The sequence below is a fragment of the Podarcis melisellensis genome (assembly GCF_964234715.1).
Source record: "Podarcis melisellensis genome assembly, chromosome: 1".
In the NCBI taxonomy this organism is placed as follows: domain Eukaryota; kingdom Metazoa; phylum Chordata; class Lepidosauria; order Squamata; family Lacertidae; genus Podarcis; species Podarcis melisellensis.
This window is the reverse complement of record NC_138528.1, coordinates 80,204,924-80,226,512: the sequence shown is the minus strand read 5'-3', so window position 1 is coordinate 80,226,512 and position 21,589 is coordinate 80,204,924. Positions and strand designations below refer to the sequence as shown.

The window sequence follows — 21,589 nt, the reverse complement described above, 5'->3', positions numbered from 1 at the left end:
TCTCATATTTAGATGAGATGCACCAGGGCGGTCTAGTGTCGCAACGCAAGGATTACAGAGATCTAGGTTCAAAACACTCAACAGCCATGAAGTTCAGTGGATGAATTTGGACCAGTCGCCACCTCACAGCTTAACCGACCACACAAGAGTTTTGTGAGGATAAAACTGGGGTGAGGAAGACAATGTACATTGCCTTAAGTTTCTGGGAGAAAAAGCATTATATAAATGTAATGTGGCAAATGAATAAAACAAAAGCGATATTTCAAGGTAGATTTTGCATTGCCATGGAGAAGATCCAAGAATCTTTTCCTTTGGTGCAGGAGGGTCTTCTGACCAATTCCTTGGTACCTCATGTTCCCAGTTTTCCATCTCTGTTTGCAGCAAACTCCTGTCACAGGGATTTTCATCAATGTCGCCTCTCCAGACTAAGCATGTATTTCCCCTGGAATTTGGTAGTATCATGCAAAACACCCACCCACCCACCCCCCTGGTTTTGCCTTTGTGCTTGCTGAGGAAGCAGTTCTGGCAGAAGCAGGATTTACCTATGAGCAGCAGCAGCAGCACAGGAAGAGGGAATGAATCCCCCACCACCACCCCGTTCTGTCTTTTCTGCAGCATATCCGACTGTGTGTGACATCACCACTGACAGAAGCCAATAAGACCACTCTTTCTCCTCTCCCTCGAAGAGAGAGTGCTGGAGCTGAGCGCAACCGGGCCAAGCGAGCTGCCATCCATGCTCAGCCTGCGTGGGGCTGATGCAGCTGAGTGTTCAGTTGCTAGGGACCGAGTAGGCTTGGGAGCAAACGCGCCAGCTAGTTCCCATGCAGGGAATGGGGACCTTCCGGCTGGGGAGAAGGACTGTGATGTACACAGTGGAAACCATTCCCAAAGGGAAGAATCGAGTGCTGGGGGTGAGTGACAGAACGGTGGGGGAGGCACTTGGGGGAGGGAGGTGAGCTGGGATATTGGGGGAGGAGGAGGAGGAGGAGGATGGAGAGGACTGGGGTGGATTCCCCTGAAATGGCAGCCGATCTCCTAACTTAGGGGGCAGTGGTATTCTAGATCACTCCTGTTTCTGAATTAAGCATGTGTGAGAGAAAGAGAGAGAAGCAGGACGGGGGATGGTGGAGAAACATCAGGATGGCTAATCATTATGGTCCCTAAAACGAACCTGGGAATTTATTATGTCTCTCAGATGAAAGGGACTAGCTTTTTGAGAGAAGCACGTTCTCAGGACGTGGTTTTGTGTATGTGTGTGTATTCATATGCTAAATATTCCCAAGGAGCAGTAATCTGCAGCCAGAAAGGAGAGTGGGAAAAGATCCTGCTGGTCGCTACCTCTAAAATGCCCGGTGCCCTGGTGTGTGCTACGGGGTTGCAGACTTCAGCATCAATTTTAGGCGAGGGGACAGATGAGCATTCGTGCCTCGGTACAGGAAGGAAGTGAGCAACATAGCTCTAGCAACACAGCACAAAAGGCAGAAATAGGCAGTGGAACATGATCAAATCCTGGCACCACTATTTGCGAGAGAGAATTGCTGTGTCCATCACTGTTAGCTACAACAACTAAATGGAGCCTTCATGTTCAAAGGCAGTATACCCCATAATGCCTGGTGTTGGGGACAGACAAGGGAGGGCCGTTGCTTTTATGCCCTGCTTCTGAGTTTTCGAGACCCAATGGGCTGACTGCAATTAGAAACAGAATACTGGACTAGATCGACCATGGGTGGGGAACCTGTGGTCCTACAGATCTTGTTAGACAACAGCTCCTTTCATCCTTGATGGGTCAGCTGGCAGCTGGCGTCCATCAACATCGGGGAAGTGGAGGCACAGGTGTCTATCCTTGCATCAGTCTGATGGGGGAAATTGAACTGTTTACAAACCTGACCTGGGGCCCTGAACACTAATTTCAGATACGGTGTGAGTGTAGGTGTGAATACTTTGCACATGCCCAGAGGCCTTCTCCTCACTATTAATCCACATACTCCTGCCAGAGCTCAGAACTAGCTTTTAAAATGGGTTCCATGGCTGAGTCTTGGTGAGTGGTGACTCAAAACAAGCCCTGGCACTGATCCTAGAGGCAGAGTGAGTTTTTCAGCCTTGCCTTGTTCTGAATGTTAAGAGCAGAGTCAGAACACTCTTGCAATGGTTTGCAAATAATAAGGAGCAGCAGTACACCCTCCCCCCAGCAGCCTTCTCCCCTCTTTCCTTTCCTGCCTCTTTACAGACTGATGGAAGATAGCAAGACATAGGGCAACGCTTTGGGAAAAGAGAAGGCTTTAGGGCCACATTACTGAGTGGACCTGCTCAGTACAATGTCTTTATACAGCCCAGATTCCATGCCACTCTCTTTTTGCACGTGAAAGAAGACAAAATGCATGGGGCTGCCTTTAAGACTATAGCTTAAGCACACAGCCATATCAGTTGGAATCTGCATAGAAAGTAACTGCTGTGTCTACTACACACTCACGTGTACTGGTCCTGCGCAGGTTCAGAATAAGTGAGAGTCCAGCACATTTACAAAGGGAAATCTCATGGCTGATTCGATGCATTAGTGCTACAGTGAATTATGAAAGCATGGAAACAGACTTTTCCCTACCTTCTAAAAATAGGTATGCTGCTGTGCTGGGATTTCCCAGACCAGCAACACCGACTCCCTTTATGAACACAGCCCAGCTCCCAACCAGAGCGTGTGGGCTTGTGAGGCAACAGATATGCTAGAAGAGTGCTTTGGGTCACCACAAAAATAGCCTCTTGTCAGAGGAACTGATGTCAGCACACTGCTGTGCTAGGCTGCATCATGCTGAAAAGAACTACATTTACAGTGCAATCCTACACATGCCTACTAAGAAGTAAGTCCCACTGCATTCAATGGGGCTTATTCCCAGGAAAGTGGGCATGCGATTGCAGCCCTACTCTTCCTGCCCATCTGTTGGCACAAATGCAATTCATACGGTGTGCCTTGTTCTCTCTTACCGAGCCTCACAATTGCATGGAAGCACAAATGCACTGAGATGAAGATTATGTTCAGATAAAAATGAGAGGCACACAATTTCCCCCAGCTGACAGACGGACAGACAGACAGACAGACAGATATTAAAAAAGAAAAAATGAGGTTATTTGTAAAGCAAATTCAGAAACCTTGGTCAGGGGTTGTCCCAGTCAATTCTACTGTGTGTGGAGTAGATGCAAGTGGTAATCTCCTGTGGATGGCAATTTCTACTTGGTTTTGAGCCAGTGAAACTGATGCTCCACCAAGTGGGACCTAATTCACCAGCAGTGAAGATGTGGCATGGCCTGTAATTTCACAGACACCTGCCTGATGTATCAGTGTAGTTCAACAGTGTCCTTTAACTTTGAAAAAGTGATTTAGCGACTCTGAAGGTGTTAGACTTGTCACCTAGTGGCGCCTTTGCTTATGCTCACAGTGCTGTTGTTTCTTACTTGTTACTGTGAGGATACCTAGCAGAAGAAATATTGTCTCTCCACCCCTACAAACACTATTCTCATGTGCACCTTTCCCAAAGGTAGCCAAAGTGGTTCCCTCCATATATTGTGGACTACGATTCCTATCATCCCTGATTATTGGTCACAGCTGGCTAGGGCTGATGGCAATTGTAATCCATGGACATCTAGAGGGAACCACTTTGACTAACTCAGCCCCAACATGTAATGTTGTCAATTATCTTCTGACGGCTGCTATCTCCTTTTCCTCCTTGCAGCTGTCTAAGATTTCCTGGCCCTTTTCCCTCAGCTGCTTGTTAGCCAATGAAGGACAGAAGAATGGCCCTAAAACAGACTAGATCCCAGAAGGCAGGCAGGCAGGCACGCAGGCAGGCACGCACAAGCTTGGTGGTCCTTAAGAATCCTTTTTGCTTCTTCTGCCTTTAAACAGGCTCCAAATTGAAGCATCTTCCACATATTATGAGCCCTGATCAGTGTCTACCCAGCTGACCAAAATGCAAGAGGCTTATGTTACAATATTGCTGCATTTTCTTTTGCTGTAACATGGTGGCAGTTTATTCTTGCCCAAATTGTTAATATTTGTACAACCAACAGCAATTTGAGTTGAAAACTGGATTTAACCGAGTTCTTTTACACATGCCTCACAAAATCCAGAGCAGTGGCAAACCAGAGAAACATGGTCCCCTGGGTACAGGCCAGGGCAGAAGAACACATTTCAGTTGATATTCTCCACTGCCTCGTTTAGAATAGCCTTGTGTAATTTATGACCCAGCTAAACACAGCCCATCAGTCATAAATTTCAGCCTGCTACGTATCTCCCACCTCCCATTTTTGCTGTGCCAGGCAAGTGGTAAAACCAGGGTGTTTGCAGATAGATAGATAGATGTGGCCCTATCATAAATGGCTGGTGACCTGAATCCAGCTTATTTGAATACATTCTGCATACATCCTCTGTTATCTCCCATAATCTGTCTGATTCTGAGTTAACCAAAAGACCAGGATTCATCGCCTGCTGGGAGTCCTAGGAACAATCCAAACAATCATCCAGCAGGATTTGCTGTGGCCACGAACCCCTTTCTCCAAATCTCACTTTCTCTTACTTGCTCATAGGTGCACCTGGATCAGTTCAGCCTGGCTTGGAGTAGATTTTAGTGGGATGTCCTCCTCCTCTGCCAACATCTGAACAATACGGAAGTGTTAATTAGAGCAGCTTTTGTAAATGTCAGCTTCCATTTAGTTACCAGATGACATTAACTATACTGGTGAACAGTCAGGAACAGGGCTTAGAACATAAAGATCTCCTGATATACAAAGTCAAATGAAATAGATGAAAATTGGGAAGCACTTTCTCAGCAGAAAGATGCCCTAGAACGTAAGGAATAGTGATCTTACCATTAAAAAGATCAACTCAGAAGATTCTCTGGCGCCAGTCCTTCGAAGTCGGTGTAATCGTTAAGGGGTGTGTGTGTGTGAATGTTAATTTAGTCCATCAAGTGCCGAGTATTATTCCCCTGATTGTTCCCACAGACCATCCAGATCATGACTGGCTTCATACACATTAGCTTTGGGATCATTCTCAGCACCTTGACCAGTGTATATACCTCATACTTTGTGTCTGGAGAGATCCCCTTCTTGGGAGGAGCATCCGTGAGTATCGCACATGGGACTGGACATGCCCCCCTGGGAAGATGGGGAGTGAGGTGGAAGAGCGAGGAAGGAAAGAGTGGAAAGAGAGTTGGCATGCCAAGTGTGAGAAAGAGATAGTAACAGCCTGGAAGGGGCACCAGCTGTTGAAGGAAAAGTTTGCAGAGCCATCAGAAAACTCCCGGACTAGAGTGATTTGCAGTGCAATCCTAGTCTTGTCTACTCGGAAGTAAATTCCATTGAGTTCAGTGGAGCTTACTCCCAGGTAAGTGGGTGTAGGATTGCAGCCCTAATGGAGATTTCAGGCAATGCTGCGGAGTGAAGCCATCAGATGCTCTCTTGGTTTATAATGACAACAGAGGTGATGTTTTTCATCTTTCAAAAGTGTGTAATCCATTTTGAAACTCATTAAGTGTTTTGCCTAAAAATGTCCTTTATGTTCAAAAAATATGTTATAAATTTGGACTTCCTTGCCTCCCTCCCTCCCACCCTCTTCAGTTTTGTTTTGAAGTGTTCAGAATTCTTTTCTTTTCGTTATAATGTATTGTTAGCATAGTGCAACTAAAAATGAAAACGTTTTCATTTTGAGGAGATGCCAATTTACATTTTTAAAATCAAAAATGAAAATCAAACCATTTCAGATGCTCTCTTTCTCATTCTAGAGAGCAAAGGCATAAATGATTGTATATGTAAAGTTTGTGTTGTGCTGAAATCCTTGGACTAAATTCCTGGGGATAAATTTAGTATTTTGCTTCTGGGAAATTTCATGTTAGAGAAATTTGACACTATCTAGAATGTGTGTGGTTCCCCCCTCCCTTCACACAAAATCTGTGCAAAACTTAAATAAACATGTCAAAAACTCCCAAGACACAATGCCCTTTCTGCTGAAAAGTCTGTTTTACATCTTGTCACCCAAAGATGTCTTATTTGGGTCTCCATGCAGAATTACACAGAAATGCAGGTGCAAACTACCCGCTATATGAACATGGGTTTAATTAATTTCTGACTAAAATGAAATGAAAAGCACTCTTGGAAGGCTTAAATTTCAAGCTGGGAAGTGGCAGTAGGAAATGGATGCTAAGCAGTGTGTGTGTGTACAAAATCACCTGCCCTCACAGGTTTCCAGCAAGGCTACCATTAGGCAAAGAGAAGAAGCTGCTTCAGGTGGTGGAAGGGTTCAAGGTAGTGCCTTCTGAACCTGCCCTGCTGCCTCCACTACAGGTGAAGAAGTGGTGCTGGACTCAGCACTGATTTCCAACAAGATCTTGCAAGATTTTGGCAAAATCTTGAGAGGTCTTGCTTGAACCTACTGTTGCTGCTGCTGCTTCACACTGCCACTGCACAACCTAGGTAAGATATGCAGGGTGGCCTTCCCCATTTCTTCTCAAACAGCGAAACAGGATGCCCTACCCTTGTTTCCAAACATCAAAATGGGATTTTTCTTCCCTGGGGGAATAGGGAGAAAGCAGCTTTGGAAGGAGCAATGTTGCAACAGAAAATTAGCCAGCAAAGGAAGAGTTAAGCATAACACCACCTTTGCTACTCCCCTCAAAATCACAGCCTCCTGAGGCAACTTTTCATTAAAACAAACAAACAAGCAAACAAACACTGAGCAGGGCTTCTTTACACACTGTTGTATAAAATGTGTAGTTTTCCTGAGTCATACAGTGGTACCTCAGGTTATAAACGCTTCGGGTTACAGATGCTTCAGGTTACAGACTCTGCTAACCCGGAAGTAGTACCTCAGGTTAAGAACTTTACCTCAGGATGAGAACAGAATTCGCACGGCAGTGGGAAGCCCCATTAGCTAAAGTGGTACCTCAGGTTAAGAACAGTTTCAGGTTAAGAATGTACCTCCGGAACAAATTAAATTCTTAACCAGAGGTACCACTGTAATTTGAAATTATGAACATTGAACTACTCAAAAGAAGATATGTAGCAGTTCTGTCAAATCTTATACAGTATAAGCTACTGTGGGTGGCAGCCTTAGAGAGAGGGACACCCTGCCCTCATTCCTTATGTCCCAGTCCGAAAGACTGGAAATTACAAGCACCTTCTGTAAATAGGTTCAAGGGTTCAGGTCTGAGAGCCACATTAGTCTTATTTGGGGTTTGGCCTTAATCTGAGGGTATTTTTTTAAGGATATTGTTACATGCCACCTCAATCTCCAAGTGGTGCGAGATTTCAGGGGTTGGGGCCTGGAGCATAGAATCAATCACCAGGTGATAGGCAGGTATAATTTCCACTGCAGCAGTCTAAATTACCATTTAACAGCTATGATTGTTGTAGAAAAGGGTGGCTACATTATCTTCGATAATGTAGTGCCTGTCCACAATAAGTGACGGCAACATCAACTCTTAGTCCTCTCTTCCAACAACATGGAAGATGTAAAAGGGCTTTGGGAATGTAAGACTGCAGAACGGTATAGCCTATTAAACTTAATTGTTGCAGTTCATGCTGAAAAAACAACAGTAATTTCAGTTTTTCAGTAACTGAAATAAAGTGAAAACACAGTCTTATAAAATGTTTCCAAGTCTCACAACTAGTTCCTTTTTTTACAGAAAGGATAAAATGTGCCTTCAACCCTAAGTTTTTTTATATAAAAAAAATCTCTTTCTGTCAATGGCAGAATCAAGCTTCTGGTTATCTTATGACAAAATGTCACCTCCAAAGCTTTGTATAAGATTAGCAAGTATTTCACATACATAAACCTTGAAAAACCAAACCAAAGTGATTTAGTTGTTGTGGTATGTTTGGAATTGTGATAACATAAAAAATCCCAGTGAATGTCTGTACATTTGCCACCTATTTTCCATCTCCTGAGGCAACCAAAATAACTTCAGTATTAGATAGTGAATTCATTCTTTTTGAAGGAGTGACCCTAAGACTTGGGAAGCATAAAAAAGCAATCTTTGTATCTGGATAATCGAAGTATTTTTAAAAGGTCCATTGACAGGCTAAATGTTCATTAGACCTGTGCAGGCCTTCCAACTAGCATTAAGGAGCCCGTCCAGAACCATAGTTTCATGTCATAGAAGACCTACAGCAAGAGGTTCTCACCTTTTCTGCTCTCAGGGCTCATATTACTGAGCCCCAACAGTCACAAAATGGTGGCAAATGGAGGATCAGGTGGCAAATGGCATAATCAGCTGGCAATTACTGACATCATTTCCTACTAATATCTGATCCATCTTTGGACATTCCTAAATTCTTTGCTCCAGCATTTTCCTAATGGCAAGGGTTCCGTACCTAAGCTTTCCTCAAGTATAGACCTTTGCTCTAGAGCTATTTGTGACAGCCTCTCTGATCCATTAAGAAGGGTTTTTCTTTTATATTTCTCTCTCCCCATCCCCACATACCTCTCAATGTGGTTTTTTTTAAAAAAAATCTCCTGTAATTTCTTCTCCCATTCTCCTTTCACACTAGTACCATATCCCACAATTTCCAGTTTCTGTCACCCATTTTCCTGGTCCTTTTACAGCCACTTCTCATTCCCAGAACAGTTTCTTTCTCCTATGCATTCCCTTTTTATTCCCGGTTTATATAACAAGGATTGCCTTGTATATCCCTTTTAAATTTTCTTCAACACCTCCTCTGACCCTTTCACCTCGGTGGAGGGAGACCTTCTCCCCGCACCTCCTTCTCTGACTCCTGGCCACCTTTACTCAGCATGCAAGCAGTTGCTAATGCTGGCACTGGGTCCAACTAAAAGGCTATTGCTAGGAGGAATGGAGCAGGCAAGTGAGGAGGCTGTTTACGAATCACTGGCTTAGAGGAGACAGAGTCCAGTGAGCTAGACAAGAGCTTTCCTGTCTCTCTCCAGCAAGACCAGAGCAGCAACTGCAGACTTCACCCAGCCACAACTAAATCCAGTGCCACCTAGTGCCAAAACTGTCCAGATGGAATCTTTCTGGATTCTCTGTTCACCTGATCTTGTTGGGTTGAAGGGTGCAGTTCACTGACTGAGCAGAGCTGCCATCTTCAGAGTGATATGGCAGAACATCAGCAGTTAGATGGGAAGACCCTTCTGCTTAAAAAAACCCAAAGAAAACCAAACCCGCTTCACGGGTATGCAGACATTGATGCTGGGGAAGGCAGGGCCAGCCCCAAACTTTTCCCTGTCTGAGACAGAACATAAGATGACGTCTCTACCCATTCTATGTACTGATGCTGACTAGATTGGCAGTTGAACCTTACTTCAATGCTGTCGATGTGATAGCATCCTTCAGTGCACCTGAGGGCAGCAGGCTAGTTCAGGGGGTATATTGACATGCCTGCGGCAAATTTAGCTCTGATCACCAACAGTGAACAATGGCTGAGGGGCTCAGGGGTTCTACTGCCTGAGGCAATGACTCCACCCTGCCTGATAGTAGAGCCGGCCCCTCAGGAAGGTGTTTTCAGTAGTGCTCTGTGAATAATGTGAATCCTAGCCAGTACTTGGAAAGTTCATTTTAAAAAGGAATTAGTTGCATTGCACCCCTCCCAAAAGGAATCAAGTACAGTTCAAGCTGAGATTCCTGCATTTCAGGGGGTTGGAATAGATGACCCTTGAGGTCCCTTGCAACTCCATGGTGCTATGATTCTATGATCCCTTCAATTCATATTTTGTTCACGTCATCCTTGGCATTTCCCCCCAGCCTTCAGAGTTTTACAAGCTGCTCTGCTAAAATGTAAAACATACTCAAAAAGTCTAAGAAAGCACGCACTGTGTAATGTCAATAACTGCTTTACTTATTACCCCCAACAATTGTGTTCTTTAAGCTTAAATAGGAGCATCACTTTTCAAATAGGTGAAAATGGTCAATGCATTGGCCACAAACAGAGTTAGTTCCACAGCAAAAGGAACTTAATTCGTGTTCACCCAGAAATTATAACAGCTTCTTTCAGATTTAATTCAGAGATTATTTTTTTTAATTCAGTGAATTAGTTATTCTGAATTAGTTCATTCCTTCCAAGCACTGATTCAAGCCTGCCTTCTGGCCCTGTCTATTCCCACTTAAACATCATGATAGGTGTTTTAAAAGACAAGAGTTCTCTGTGGCTTTTCAACACCTTCTCTTGCTGCATGAGAGAAGGAGTGTTGAAGAAGGAAAGCACAGGATTAGCTAGTGCCAGTTTTAACCTGCATGCAGACAGCAAGCACATAATTTAATCAGGATCCACGTTGGGTTACCATCTGTACAAGCTGATGTGCAGTATGGCTTCTCTGTGGTGGTTGTTACGATGTCACCGTGCAACCGCCCCAGAAAAGTGCCGCCATGTGGCCCTGCCTCTTTGTGGATCTTCCTCCTCTCCACCAGCTTGCCACCCTCTAATGGAAGAGGAATGACAGCAAGAATTCTTACTTAACCATTTGCTTATTGTGCAGCCTTAAGCATACTTGTTAAGAAGTCCCATTGGACTTAATTCATGGTGGAAAAAACGGTTTAGGATCAGGGATAGCAAATGCATTTTGAGATCTTTGTGGACTCTCCTGCTATTTCCTCAACATGCATAAATTCTATGCTTCAAATCATTTGACAAAGTTTGGGGAAATTCAATCAATATTTTGAATATTCAGTATTCAAATATAGAGAGAATTTTGCTCTTCTGATATATTTCCCACTTTCAGGGCCTAATCAGATGTTAATAGGGCACATAGCTGCTGCCAGCTTACATGACTCGCCCTGCCTTGCCATATGCATGTCACCAGTAATGTCAAATAAACATGTCAGATCAACATGTGAAATGACATCATGCTGTCAAGCATTTATTTCCCCATCCTCTGTAGCTGCCAGTTAAGTGGAGTGGGGAAATATTAATCACAGTGACATCATCAAGGAGATGAAGGGGGCAGATATTGGTCTGCCACAATGCATTCCCTGTAATGTTTAGTTAAGCTCTTATTATCCCAGTCAAAAAGCAACTCCTTTTTATTTCCAGGGGTGTGTCCACAGCAGCATTTTATCTCTCTCCCCCCCCCACAAGTTCATCTCTGGTTCATTTTTATCTTGTATTGCTTCAGTACAAATTTCCCATATAGGGATGGAAGGATCTGTCAATTTTGGTCCTCTCAGTTTCTCATTTTTCTAATTTTGAACTCATTTGTCTGCTTTTTGCAGTAATAATTTTAAAAATCCTCTTGAAAATTCAACAGTGTTTTAGTGCCAATTTCTCCCATTAAACACATTTTTATATGCAATTTTGAATAATGTGCACATTTTTGTCGAGCAATTCCCCCTACTCCGATATAATGCATTTTTGTATGTTCTTTTTCAAGAATGCCTCCATTCTTATCCCTTATGTATGTGTTCTTGGAAGCATTTTTGGGGTGGAGAACTGCATTGTAAAATTCTGATGTGTGAATTTTGAAGGATAGCGTATGAATTTGATACGTTCAGCTTTAAATGCACACTGAATCAAATTTCTCCCTCCCTCCCTATACTCCTGTACACATGTGCCTCCTCCTCCTCCTGGATTTGTGAGCCTAAGCTGTTGTTCCTTATTAATGGCAGACTGCACAAGATTGCACTCCTGCCATTTCAAGGAAGAATTGGGAAAGAACCATTTGAGGAGCAGATGGGTTGCTAAGGTGTCTGGCAGAAGTTGCATGGATGCAGTGACACAAACTTTGCAGTACAGTGGTACCTTGGGTTACATACGCTTCAGGTTACATACGCTTCAGGTTACAGACTCCGCTAACCCAGAAATAGTACCTCGGGTTAAGAACTTTGCTTCAGGATGAGAACAGAAATCACATGGTGGTGGCGCGGCAGCAGCAGGAGGTCCCATTAGCTAAAGTGGTGCTTCAGGTTAAGAACAGTTTCAGGTTAAGAACGGACCTCTGGAACAAATTAAGTACATAACCATAGGTACCACTGTACAAGGAAACTAAAAATACACCAGCGACTAGGTTCAGGATAGGGGTGGACCGAGGGCTATGGAAAGGGAAGAAATTGCATGAGAATTCTGGCTAGATGATAAGTCTTTGCTTCTGTATTGAAACCCACATGTTTACACTTTTTTTTTAAAAAAAAGGAAAAAGTGTGGAGTGCTAAACAAATGCAGTTCATGAAATGTGGTCTGAAAATGCCGCTTCTGCAAGTTACTTTCTATAGCAGATCATACATACAATAGTGGGTGCACCCTGACCTTACTTTAGGGCAAGTGCATGGGGAAATGGCTGCCTAGCAATGGGTGAGGTTAGGGTGGGGTGCACTGCCAATGTTCACTCCTACTGTTAACCTGTGACTGTCTTTTCTGAGAAGTTTCATCAACATCTCGTTTTTCATCTTGCAGTCTGTTCACACACATCTTCCATTCTCCATCCACTTCATACAACTTACTTGCCTTGGGTGGTCTCATTCTATAGCTCAATTTTCCTTTGCTGTTTATTAGTGTCCTTCTGTGTTGTCTTTTACCTTTTTGTGTGTGAGGCTTAAAGTGATCCTTGCTTTAGATTGCAATGGGATGCGAATGGGAAACCTAAGGTGCGCAGAATGCACACTTATATTGTAAAAGCCTCGATTCTGCTTTCTAACAGAGCCATCTCCAAATCTGAAGGGGCCCTTGGCAGAGGGCTTTCTGGTGCCCCTCCTCCTCTTACAGGGTGCCCCTGGCTTCAGGCTTACCTGCTGGTGGCAATGGGCAGCTTCAAGCCCCCATGATAAATTGCCTGCCATGCCCCTGATATCATGTTACTCTGGGGCATTGTGGAGAATTAAAATGCTAGGCTTCTACATTGCCAGCCTATGCAATGGCACCCTAGGAGTAGTCTGAAAGTGCTGGCATAGCCTGATTAAAATTGGCCATGGTTGAGCAATGGAGAGGTTCAAAGATTATTTAAGCCTCATGTATGAAATCACCCTTAAGTTGTTTCTGCAAAACCACTTCCCCAAGATGCATTTGTTCCTCACTCCTGCCCTGATTAGGGCTCCGACAAACATTCACCTTGAAATTAACACAGCCAGACAAAGGACTGCTAAGGATACTTGTCTCACTGAGTAATCAGATTGTTTTGATACTTTCTGCCCTCACAGTCCTCAGCCACTGCCACTTTGTCTGAGGTGATCAATGGGTTCTCTTGTTTTCAAGCTTCGTTGACATCATTGCATAAGAGTTGCACACCTTCTTTGTGTAACCATTGACAAAATAAAATGGTTTACCGTTGGAATAAGCAGCAGTGTGGGGAAAAGAGGCTAAAGAAGACTGTGAGGGCAACAGATGAAAAGGGAAATGGCTCAGAGAAGTTCAGCATTGAGACAATAGCCCTCTTCGAATATTCCGTATGTGAGTTAGCTAAACTCACGATGGTGTGCATAGGGCACTAATTCCACACCGCTGATGCTGTTCGCATCGACTTCCATGAGTTGTAAGCTGAATCTACAAAGTGAGGGGCCTCCTGTACTCATGGAGTCTTCCTGTGTGTGAAATAGAATCCTAACAGATCCAAAAAGCAGGCTCTTCGGTTCATACGTTTACCACCACCACCACCACCCGATTTGCAGAAGGCTAGGCAACAGGGGTGGTCTAGTATGCTTGTACCCACAGCTCCCCCTTTTTGTGGTCACTTAACTCAAATATAAACCATTTGAAGAGGGCTAAAGTCAATGTCAGATATGTTCACAAGTGTTGAAAACTGCAAAAATAGGAGACTTCTTTTTTCTCTTTCTTTCTTTTTATTTGACTTTATTTTGTTTTATTTTTGACACTCACAAAACCAAAAGTTTCATCTCAGCTCTAAAATCAACGGCATCAAATGCACTACACTCTTTCTGTGGCTCCGAAGCAGAGAATCCATAGCATGGCTCCGCATCACCCCAGTCACCTGAGCTATCACTTGATCAACCATCATTCTGGGGGGGTGGGTCTGCCTAGGCTCAGAGGTGTCAGGCCTCATTCATCTTGCGCCTCCAGCTTCCTTTTGGAGGTATGAAGTGCCTGCCAAGAGAAAGTACAGAAATAGTCTTAGTTTTGAGGCCCAGAATGGAACATTGAAGTAGACGATGGGGATGTTAAGTGAGTTGTAAGCAGATCAGCTATCCCAGACAGTAGAGATCTTTTACATGCGGGAAATCTGACCTGGCCAGATGATGGGGCAACCTTGCTACATGTGGTTAAGAGGCTATAATAGGCTTTCTCCCTTGAACAAACCATCCTTAAAAATAAATAAAAAGCCAGCAAGGATGGTACCAATCTCCCTCTTCATTTCTATCACAGCCTTCTAAGGTGGGTCCAGTGATGGTGGGAAGGGTAACTGCCTTTAACATGACTATCAATTACACACTTGTTTCCTTCCTCCCAAACAGTTCATTGTCTCCGGATGCCTCTCAATTGGTGCTGAGAAGAGCCCTACAGAGTGTGCAGTGAGTTGAAGTCAGCCGTTCTTTTAACTGTAGTCTAACTCTGCTCACCTCAGATGAACAGCTAAGGTTTGGCAGGTTTCTGGGATCAACTGAGCAACAGTGTGTTGTGGTGTAGCGGTTAAGAACATTGGACTAGAACTGAGGAGATGCTGTTTCAAATCCTTGCTCAGGAGGAGAATTTGTGCCAATCACTATTTCTCAGCCTCACTTACTTCATAGGGTTGCTGTGAGGACAGGTTGTGGGAGGGGTGGGGGAGAGAACCATATGTGCTACTTGAGCTACCTGGAGGAAAGATGGAATATAAATGCAATGAAGAAATAGTGGAGACTTTCTGATTCTGAATAATCTGAAGTGAAAGTAGATTCTGAGGTTAAAGAAAGTCCCATTCAAAGCCTGATTTCAGCCCTGATCAGATTGCATCAGGGAAGTGGAACTTGTTGCCCTCCAGATACTGTTGAACTACAACTCCCATCGTGCCTGGCTATTAGCAAGGTTGGCTGGTGCTGATGGGATATAGAGTTCCAAAGACATATTGGGGGCCATAGGTTTGCTACACCTGGCTTCCATGAAATATATGTGGTCCTATTGCAGGGGAATTTTCCGCTTTATATATAGGGGTTTTGCGCAGCATTGAAAGGCTCAGTACAATACAGAGGGGCATTTACCCAGGTCTGAGGGTAGATGATGCAGCTGCCTTGCTGAAGCTTGGTTTTATAATGGGGAGTAGGGCTAGCAAGAGCTATGCAATATGTGCAAAGGATACTGTGGTAGATATTTATGAAATGGCGGGACAGGGCAGGACAGGGGCTATTTCTTGTGGCATTATTGCACTCCTTTTTGAGTTGCCATATATTCCATATGGACTAGCCACAAATTGGACAGAGAGAGAGTCTTGTACCACTTGGAGGAGGAGGGTGTGGAGGATAATCTGCCCTCCTGTGGCCCAGTATTTAGTCATCTTCCTTACAGTTTCTCCATATCATTTTTCCTATAAGAGCAAGAAGCACTGTTCTGCTTTCTGGCATGTCCTTCCAAGGCCCTTTCAGTCTATCCCTGTGAATTACTGTAAATACAAAGCTTTAGGTAAGGAGAGGAAAATTGAGAATGGCCTTCCAGCTGCTGTTGGACTACAACTCCCATTATCCATCACCACTGGCCATGTTGGCTGGTTCTGATGGGAACTGGAGTCCAGTAACAGCTGGAGGGCTGCTGGTTCCCTTAGATCTACTAGATTAGGGCTGCAGTCCTATATCCACTTATATAAGAGTAAATCCCACTCTTTACCTCCAAGTAAATATGCATAGGATTGCACTTTAAATTCAATGCCACAGGACTCACCCTCACTGAATTCAGCTGAGCTTATATCTGAGTAAGCATGTAAAGGATGATGGGACTGCATCTGAAGTTGTTCTTAGTCTTATGGGAATAACTTTGAAGAATGCCTTTGTAGTGAGGTTTTGAATCTCCGGGAACCCAGATGAAGCTGCTGCAGAGAGGGTGAGAGTTTCAAGCCGAGGAAAGTTGATATATTCTTCTTGGGTGATCCAGAGCTGGAGGCAGACAATAGCACACAACAGAGGCCTTGCTGCTGATGGCGTTCATATACCCCTATTGTCTCTCTTCAGGGATGCACGGAGGGTGAGGAGTGTTTCAGAAAACCTATTTGAGCAGAGATCACAGCGAGACAAAAAAGAGTGTACACCACAGGCAGTGATGTCTCTATCATGCCGCCTTCAGCTCCCTCCAAAGCTGCCATTTGTGTCTTTCAGCCTAAGCAGCTTCCGTGGCTGCCAGATCCACTCTCTGGGTGTTTCACATCATGAGTCTCACTTGACATCATGAGACTCACTTGACATTGGAATTGAGAGACTGGAGTTCCTAAGCAAAGACTATAGAAGAGGATGGCAGCTCCTGCACTTTGCTACCACTTTAAATAGCAGAATCCCTCCTCGCAAATAGCCTGCATTCAGTGTTTTATGTCTTTCAGGTAAAAGGCTCCCAAGCCATGAATATCATCAGTGCCATCTTTGCATTACTTGGAATATTGACTTTTATAGTAGACTTGAGCAAAAATGGGCCATTTCATTACGATGATAATCATCACTATTCTCTGGTTATGGTAAGTTTCCCTACCTCAGCAACAACATAACTTTTTGAGATTAACGAGGGGAGGGGTGTCAGAGGGGTTAGTACATGCATATTTTAATATAAATGGACTGGCATTTACAATGTGCTTAAGGTGCCTCCAAATGCTGTCAAGCATACAGAGTCAGCATGCCAGCTGCATGGGGACTGTCAGGATCCCAAATGGTAGGTGAGGGTCAAGATGTGGGTAGCACAGTCTCAAAGAGCAGCCGTTGCACAGCCCACACATCCATACTCTCAGAAACCACATTATTGTCGTGATGCTTGCCCCACTTCTGTGTTGGCATTACAATGTGAAATTCACTATGGGAAAACTGCCCACATGTTCCCTCACCCAGCTCTCTCTAACATAAATCTCATTCCGCCGCTTTCCCCCTGCTAGCCTGTTAGGTAGTGCATCAGCACAATGAACTATGGTAAATGCTAGCAACCAGGATTCCATCTGAGCTGGCCCTGCCATTAGTCAAAGTGAGGCAGCTGCCTCAGGCAGCAGATACTGATGGGTTTGGAATGGTGGTGAGCTGTTTGAGATGTTTGTGCAACACAGCCTTCTCTTCACCCCTTGAATTTGCTTGCTAGTCACAGGTGTGATGAAAGGCATTGTCCCATTACCAGTGTTGAAGTAAGATTCGACTGCCAGGTGAGTGGGCTGGAGGGATGTGGGAGGGCACCATCTTGTCCTTCACCTCAGGCAGCAAAATGTCTTGGTCTGGCCCTGATCTTAAGTAGCATTTGCTAACCAGCTTCAGATCTTGATTCCAGGTCCTGCTTAAGAGGGAACCTAAGTTGACTGACATTGTGGTGCTATTTATTAGTCATGAATCTTGAAAGTCTCCAGCTGAGAGCTGAGACTGGAGCCAGACTGTGCAGGGAACATCTCTCTCTCTCTCTCTCTCTCTCTCTCTCTCTCTCTCTCTCTCTCTCTCTCTCTCTCTCTCCATCCCCCTTCTAGCTCACATTCTCTCTCTGTCTGTCTCACTTACACACACACACAGAGCCAAAAAGCTTTAAAGAGCCGGCATGAAAGTACAGTGGTGGGTGTTTTCTCAAGCTAAATCATTCAGACCAAGGACACAGGCAACCTGATAATAATCTTATGCATGTTTACCCAGAAGTAAGTCCTACTGTGTTCAATAAGGGTTACTCCTGGGCAAGTATGCAGAGGATTACAGCCAGAGTCTCATTTCCTATTAACAGCTAGACACCCATGCCACAGCCAGATCAAAGCTGATTTATACCCTAACTTGAATTCCTTCCTTTACATTTTATTACCTGCAAAAAAACAAGCCTTCACTGACATTTGGTTGATAGCTTCAAATAACTTCTTCCTGCATTCACACAGAATAGAGAGGGGGGAAAGGTACAAATCTAGGCAGGTTCATGGGAGAAGATAAATGGATAAAGTTCAGTTTGGTGATCAGCTTTCTAACATTGTGTTTTTTTCCTTTTTGGAGAAGACAGGCAACAGGATTGCCATTGTATTGCTGACATTCACCATTGTGGAATTTTGCATCGCATCTGCCACTGCATATTTTTGGTGCCGGGCAACCCGTTCTGATTCCAATGAGGTAAGTGCATAATTCTCACCAGAACTGCAATTGCATCTGTGTTTGGGGACCAGAGTGTCAAGTGTCTTAGTTGCACTTCAATCAGCTGCATAGGTAAATGCATACACAATACGTTAGGGTGAGGAAGATGACCCAATTAGGTTGGGCAGATAGTGGGGGAATTGGTTCACGTTTTAATGCAAAGCTCCTTAATTTGCACTTTCTGAAATAATATCCTTCAAAATCCACATCTCCAAATTTTGTGATGCAGTTCTCAAACCAAGTAATGAGCACTAAAACTGCATGCATTAGGGGAAAGCATGCTTACAAATGCATATGTTCATGAAAATAAAATTCAGAAATGCATTACATTACAGGGAAGTATGCATAAAGTGCATTTATTAGTGAAAATCAACTCCAAAAATGTGTTATATTATGAAATGCATATATTAGGAAAACGTTGCACTAAAATTATGAGAAATTTTAATGATTACTTTTTTAAAAAAACAAAACAAAAACAAACTGATGCAGAAATGTGGAAAACTGAATTTAAGAATCGAAAAAAATGAGAAACTGATGAAAATTGAAATTAATAGATTCATCTGTCCCTGGGGTACATATTTTAGCTGATAGGAATATAGCTTTGGTTGGATAGGGATAAGAAATGTGATAATACCAGCTAATGAAATCAAGTTTAAATTTCTTCTGTTTTCTAGGCCATATTGATTGAACCGAACACCATCAGGACAGATACTGAGGCCGCATCTGTAGAATCATCAGTAACCCATCCGCCAAATTCCAATGATGTAAGTTACGATTTAAAAGTAGAGACTGTGTAGAAGACTCAAGAGGAGGAATCTGTATGGAGAAATCACACCAGCTGCACCTATTTTGAGGTGTCAACGCTGGCCCTTTCCTGCATGACAGAGTTCCGTCAATTACTGCCAGTATTCCAGCTGCCAGGCCAGTGAGGCCAAAGGGACCATCTCTCTTCTTTCTCCAGTGCAGTCTCAGCTTTAGACTGTGGCTAAGAAGCATGTGGCTTGATATGCTCTGCCTTGGACTCGGAGGTAACATTTGGAGTCCTCTTTTTTGCATAGGCCGTTTATGGAGCTCACCATGAGTTTGGCACATGGATTATTAACATGTTAAAGTGTGTTTGAAGACCGTGTAGTATTGGGGGTGGTCACAGGACAGCTGGAGACCCAGAGAAGAACGCGGAAGGGAAGCATGTAGGAGCACGGGCAAGTCATTAGTGCGTTTTTCTGCCTCTGGCTGGCTCCATTGGTGACCCTGGTGCAAAATATAAGAGAAAACAGTATGTGGTGTTGATTTGGATGGCTCACTGCTCAGGGTTGCAGCTGGTTCTTAAAGACTCTAAGTTGAGCCTCCTGAGATGTAGCCAGCATATGGGACTGCCTTGGCCCCAATCTCTACATTTGTCCCCCTCTGCACCTCCAAAGCATGGGTGCATTGTAGAAAGCAGCTCATGGGAATCAATTTGGAAAGCTGATTGGTCATTGGAAGTTTCATCAACAATGCTGAGTTTTATTGAGTGCTGCATACTACTGCATTTATTTCAGTTAAGTGTACATACATATCCATTAAGACTATCCACAGAACAACTCCTGGGAAATTTTCTCCTAGTTTGTTTCCTAAAGGGATCCTTCACACTCTCTTTGTATAGCTTGCAGGTATGATGAGCTTAAAGCAGACACGGTATACATTCCGGATTATTGGCTCCTCCCCTAGCATTAGTCATTCTGGAGCTGGAAACTGCCATCTAATACCTGGAGGTAAGATATGATGTCCGTTGTTAGTGGACGTCAGAAAACTTTTGGCAACATTCCGCACAGATTGATTTCCAAGGTAGACCTCTAGCATCTCCTCACACTCTTCAAGGTCAGCCATGGCACTTGAGGCAGGCCCAGGAACAAGAGGCGCAAGTGGGACTAATCTCTGCTCCTACATTGGTAAATTGGAGGGGGGTGAGACCTTTTGGTTTAAAAGAAATTAACTTTTTGACCCAAGAGGATCTGCAGCAAGTATGGAGGCATTTAGGTGGCAGCCCTGAACCTTGTTAGATGTGCTTAGAGTCCCACTGAACTGACTGCAGCTTCAGTGTGCCTAATGGAATGGAGGATTGCAACACAGTGGACCATGAAATCCTCCTGCTTGGGCGCTATTGAAATGAATGGGAGCTGCACGAGAAGATGTGCAGTGCTCTTGAGCAGCATCCATTCATTTCAAGAAGGCTTGAGAAAGAGAGATTCCCGGTTGATCGTGCTCTTGGTCTCCAAGAGTGCTGGGCTGGGTGATTGCTGGTTTTGTTCAGGGTGGGGCGGGTTATCGACTGCATACTGTGTAAGTAGCAAGTAGTGTTTTTTGATATTTTGTATTGTTGTTATAAGGAACTGGGAATGGCTAGGCCGGAATCCATTCCGCTGGCTTCTGAGCATCTTGGTTAATGTTTCTTCAGAGCATGTTTTCATGGGGAATTTCTACTGACTATTTAATGCCTGTCTGTGAAACAGGGATACCTAATACTGAGTGGCCTCACCGAGGTCTGAATCTTGTAGCTGTTTATATGGTCCTAGACAATTTTAGGTTTTAGAGTCTGCAGCTGATTCACTCTTTCTAGGTCTGATCTTGCTTTTCATGGGTATGATTTTTTAAAATGAAAATAAATTATGTACCTGAAACAACATGTGCCTGTCTTTTGACTTTTTGTTGTTGTCCCTAACAGAAGATTCACCCTCCTGCAGATGCTTGCTCTTATTCCACCCAGAGCAAAATGGTGAACTAACTCACCATCCTGTTGCTCTCTTCATTACAGCCTGATAGCTGCCTCACAGAAGGAGTTCCAATGAATTGGGGGACAGGGGGCGGGCACGAGATAGTCATCATCTATTTCTGTGAATGCTCAAAGTGGATTAATATTCAAAGATAAAGAGCACCATACTTACAAGACACCTATTAGAATGTAATATAACAAAACACTCAGTGTAATAGTAATAAAACACTCAAATATGCCTTCAGCGTCTAACTTCTTGGCTATGCGCCCCCAAACCCAGGTCTCAGTATGTGAGCATTGCATTTTAAAATTCAATGTTCAGACTTTACCCATGCATTTATTCTGCACCTGCCCACAGTGATGCTGAGTGCTCATACTACTTTTCCACTGTGTATAATATCAATGACTGGTTTTAAAGTGGACGAGTATGAACTGTAGTGTAAAGTAGATGAATCCTGAAAGTGTTGATTTGACGTAAAACCTTGCCTGAAGCAGCTAGTCAGAGGAGAGTAAAAGGTTGTAGAAAATGCACTGAAAGAGCTTAATCTGAGGTAATAGTAGGTTAGCTGCTTAATATGGCAACAGAGTTTTAGCTGGTCTTACTGTGCACTGCATCGACTCTGTCTCCTGTCTATAACGAAACAAGGCT

General features: G+C 43.8%; 1 protein-coding gene across 3 annotated transcripts; it reads left to right on the top strand.

Moving 5' to 3' along the window:
- The first annotated feature begins 529 nt into the window (after positions 1–529).
- LOC309380940 (membrane-spanning 4-domains subfamily A member 15-like) lies at positions 530–20,853 on the top strand. Of its 3 annotated transcripts, none has more exons than XM_081931196.1 (6): positions 538–911; positions 4,993–5,112; positions 14,397–14,453; positions 16,442–16,573; positions 18,054–18,167; positions 18,863–20,853. In XM_081931196.1, the coding sequence occupies exons 1-6, from the start codon at positions 822–824 to the stop codon at positions 18,983–18,985; spliced, it is 636 nt and encodes a 211-aa protein (XP_081787322.1). In that variant the 5' UTR covers positions 538–821; the 3' UTR covers positions 18,986–20,853. The 3 variants fall into 3 exon arrangements, with proteins under 3 accessions (XP_081787324.1, XP_081787322.1, XP_081787323.1); XM_081931197.1 differs by having other exon boundaries at positions 540–911; positions 18,057–18,167; XM_081931198.1 differs by lacking the exon at positions 4,993–5,112 and having other exon boundaries at positions 530–911.
- The last annotated feature ends 736 nt before the right edge of the window (positions 20,854–21,589 follow it).

Coding starts and splice junctions, on each gene's coding strand:
- LOC309380940 (XM_081931196.1), top strand. CDS start 822: ATGCAGGGAATGGGGACCTTCCGGCTGGGGAGAAGGACTGTGATGTAC. Junction 5,113..14,396: donor CCTTCTTGGGAGGAGCATCC/GTGAGTATCGCA, acceptor CCTCCCAAACAG/TTCATTGTCTCCGGATGCCT. Junction 14,454..16,441: donor AGAGCCCTACAGAGTGTGCA/GTGAGTTGAAGT, acceptor TATGTCTTTCAG/GTAAAAGGCTCCCAAGCCAT.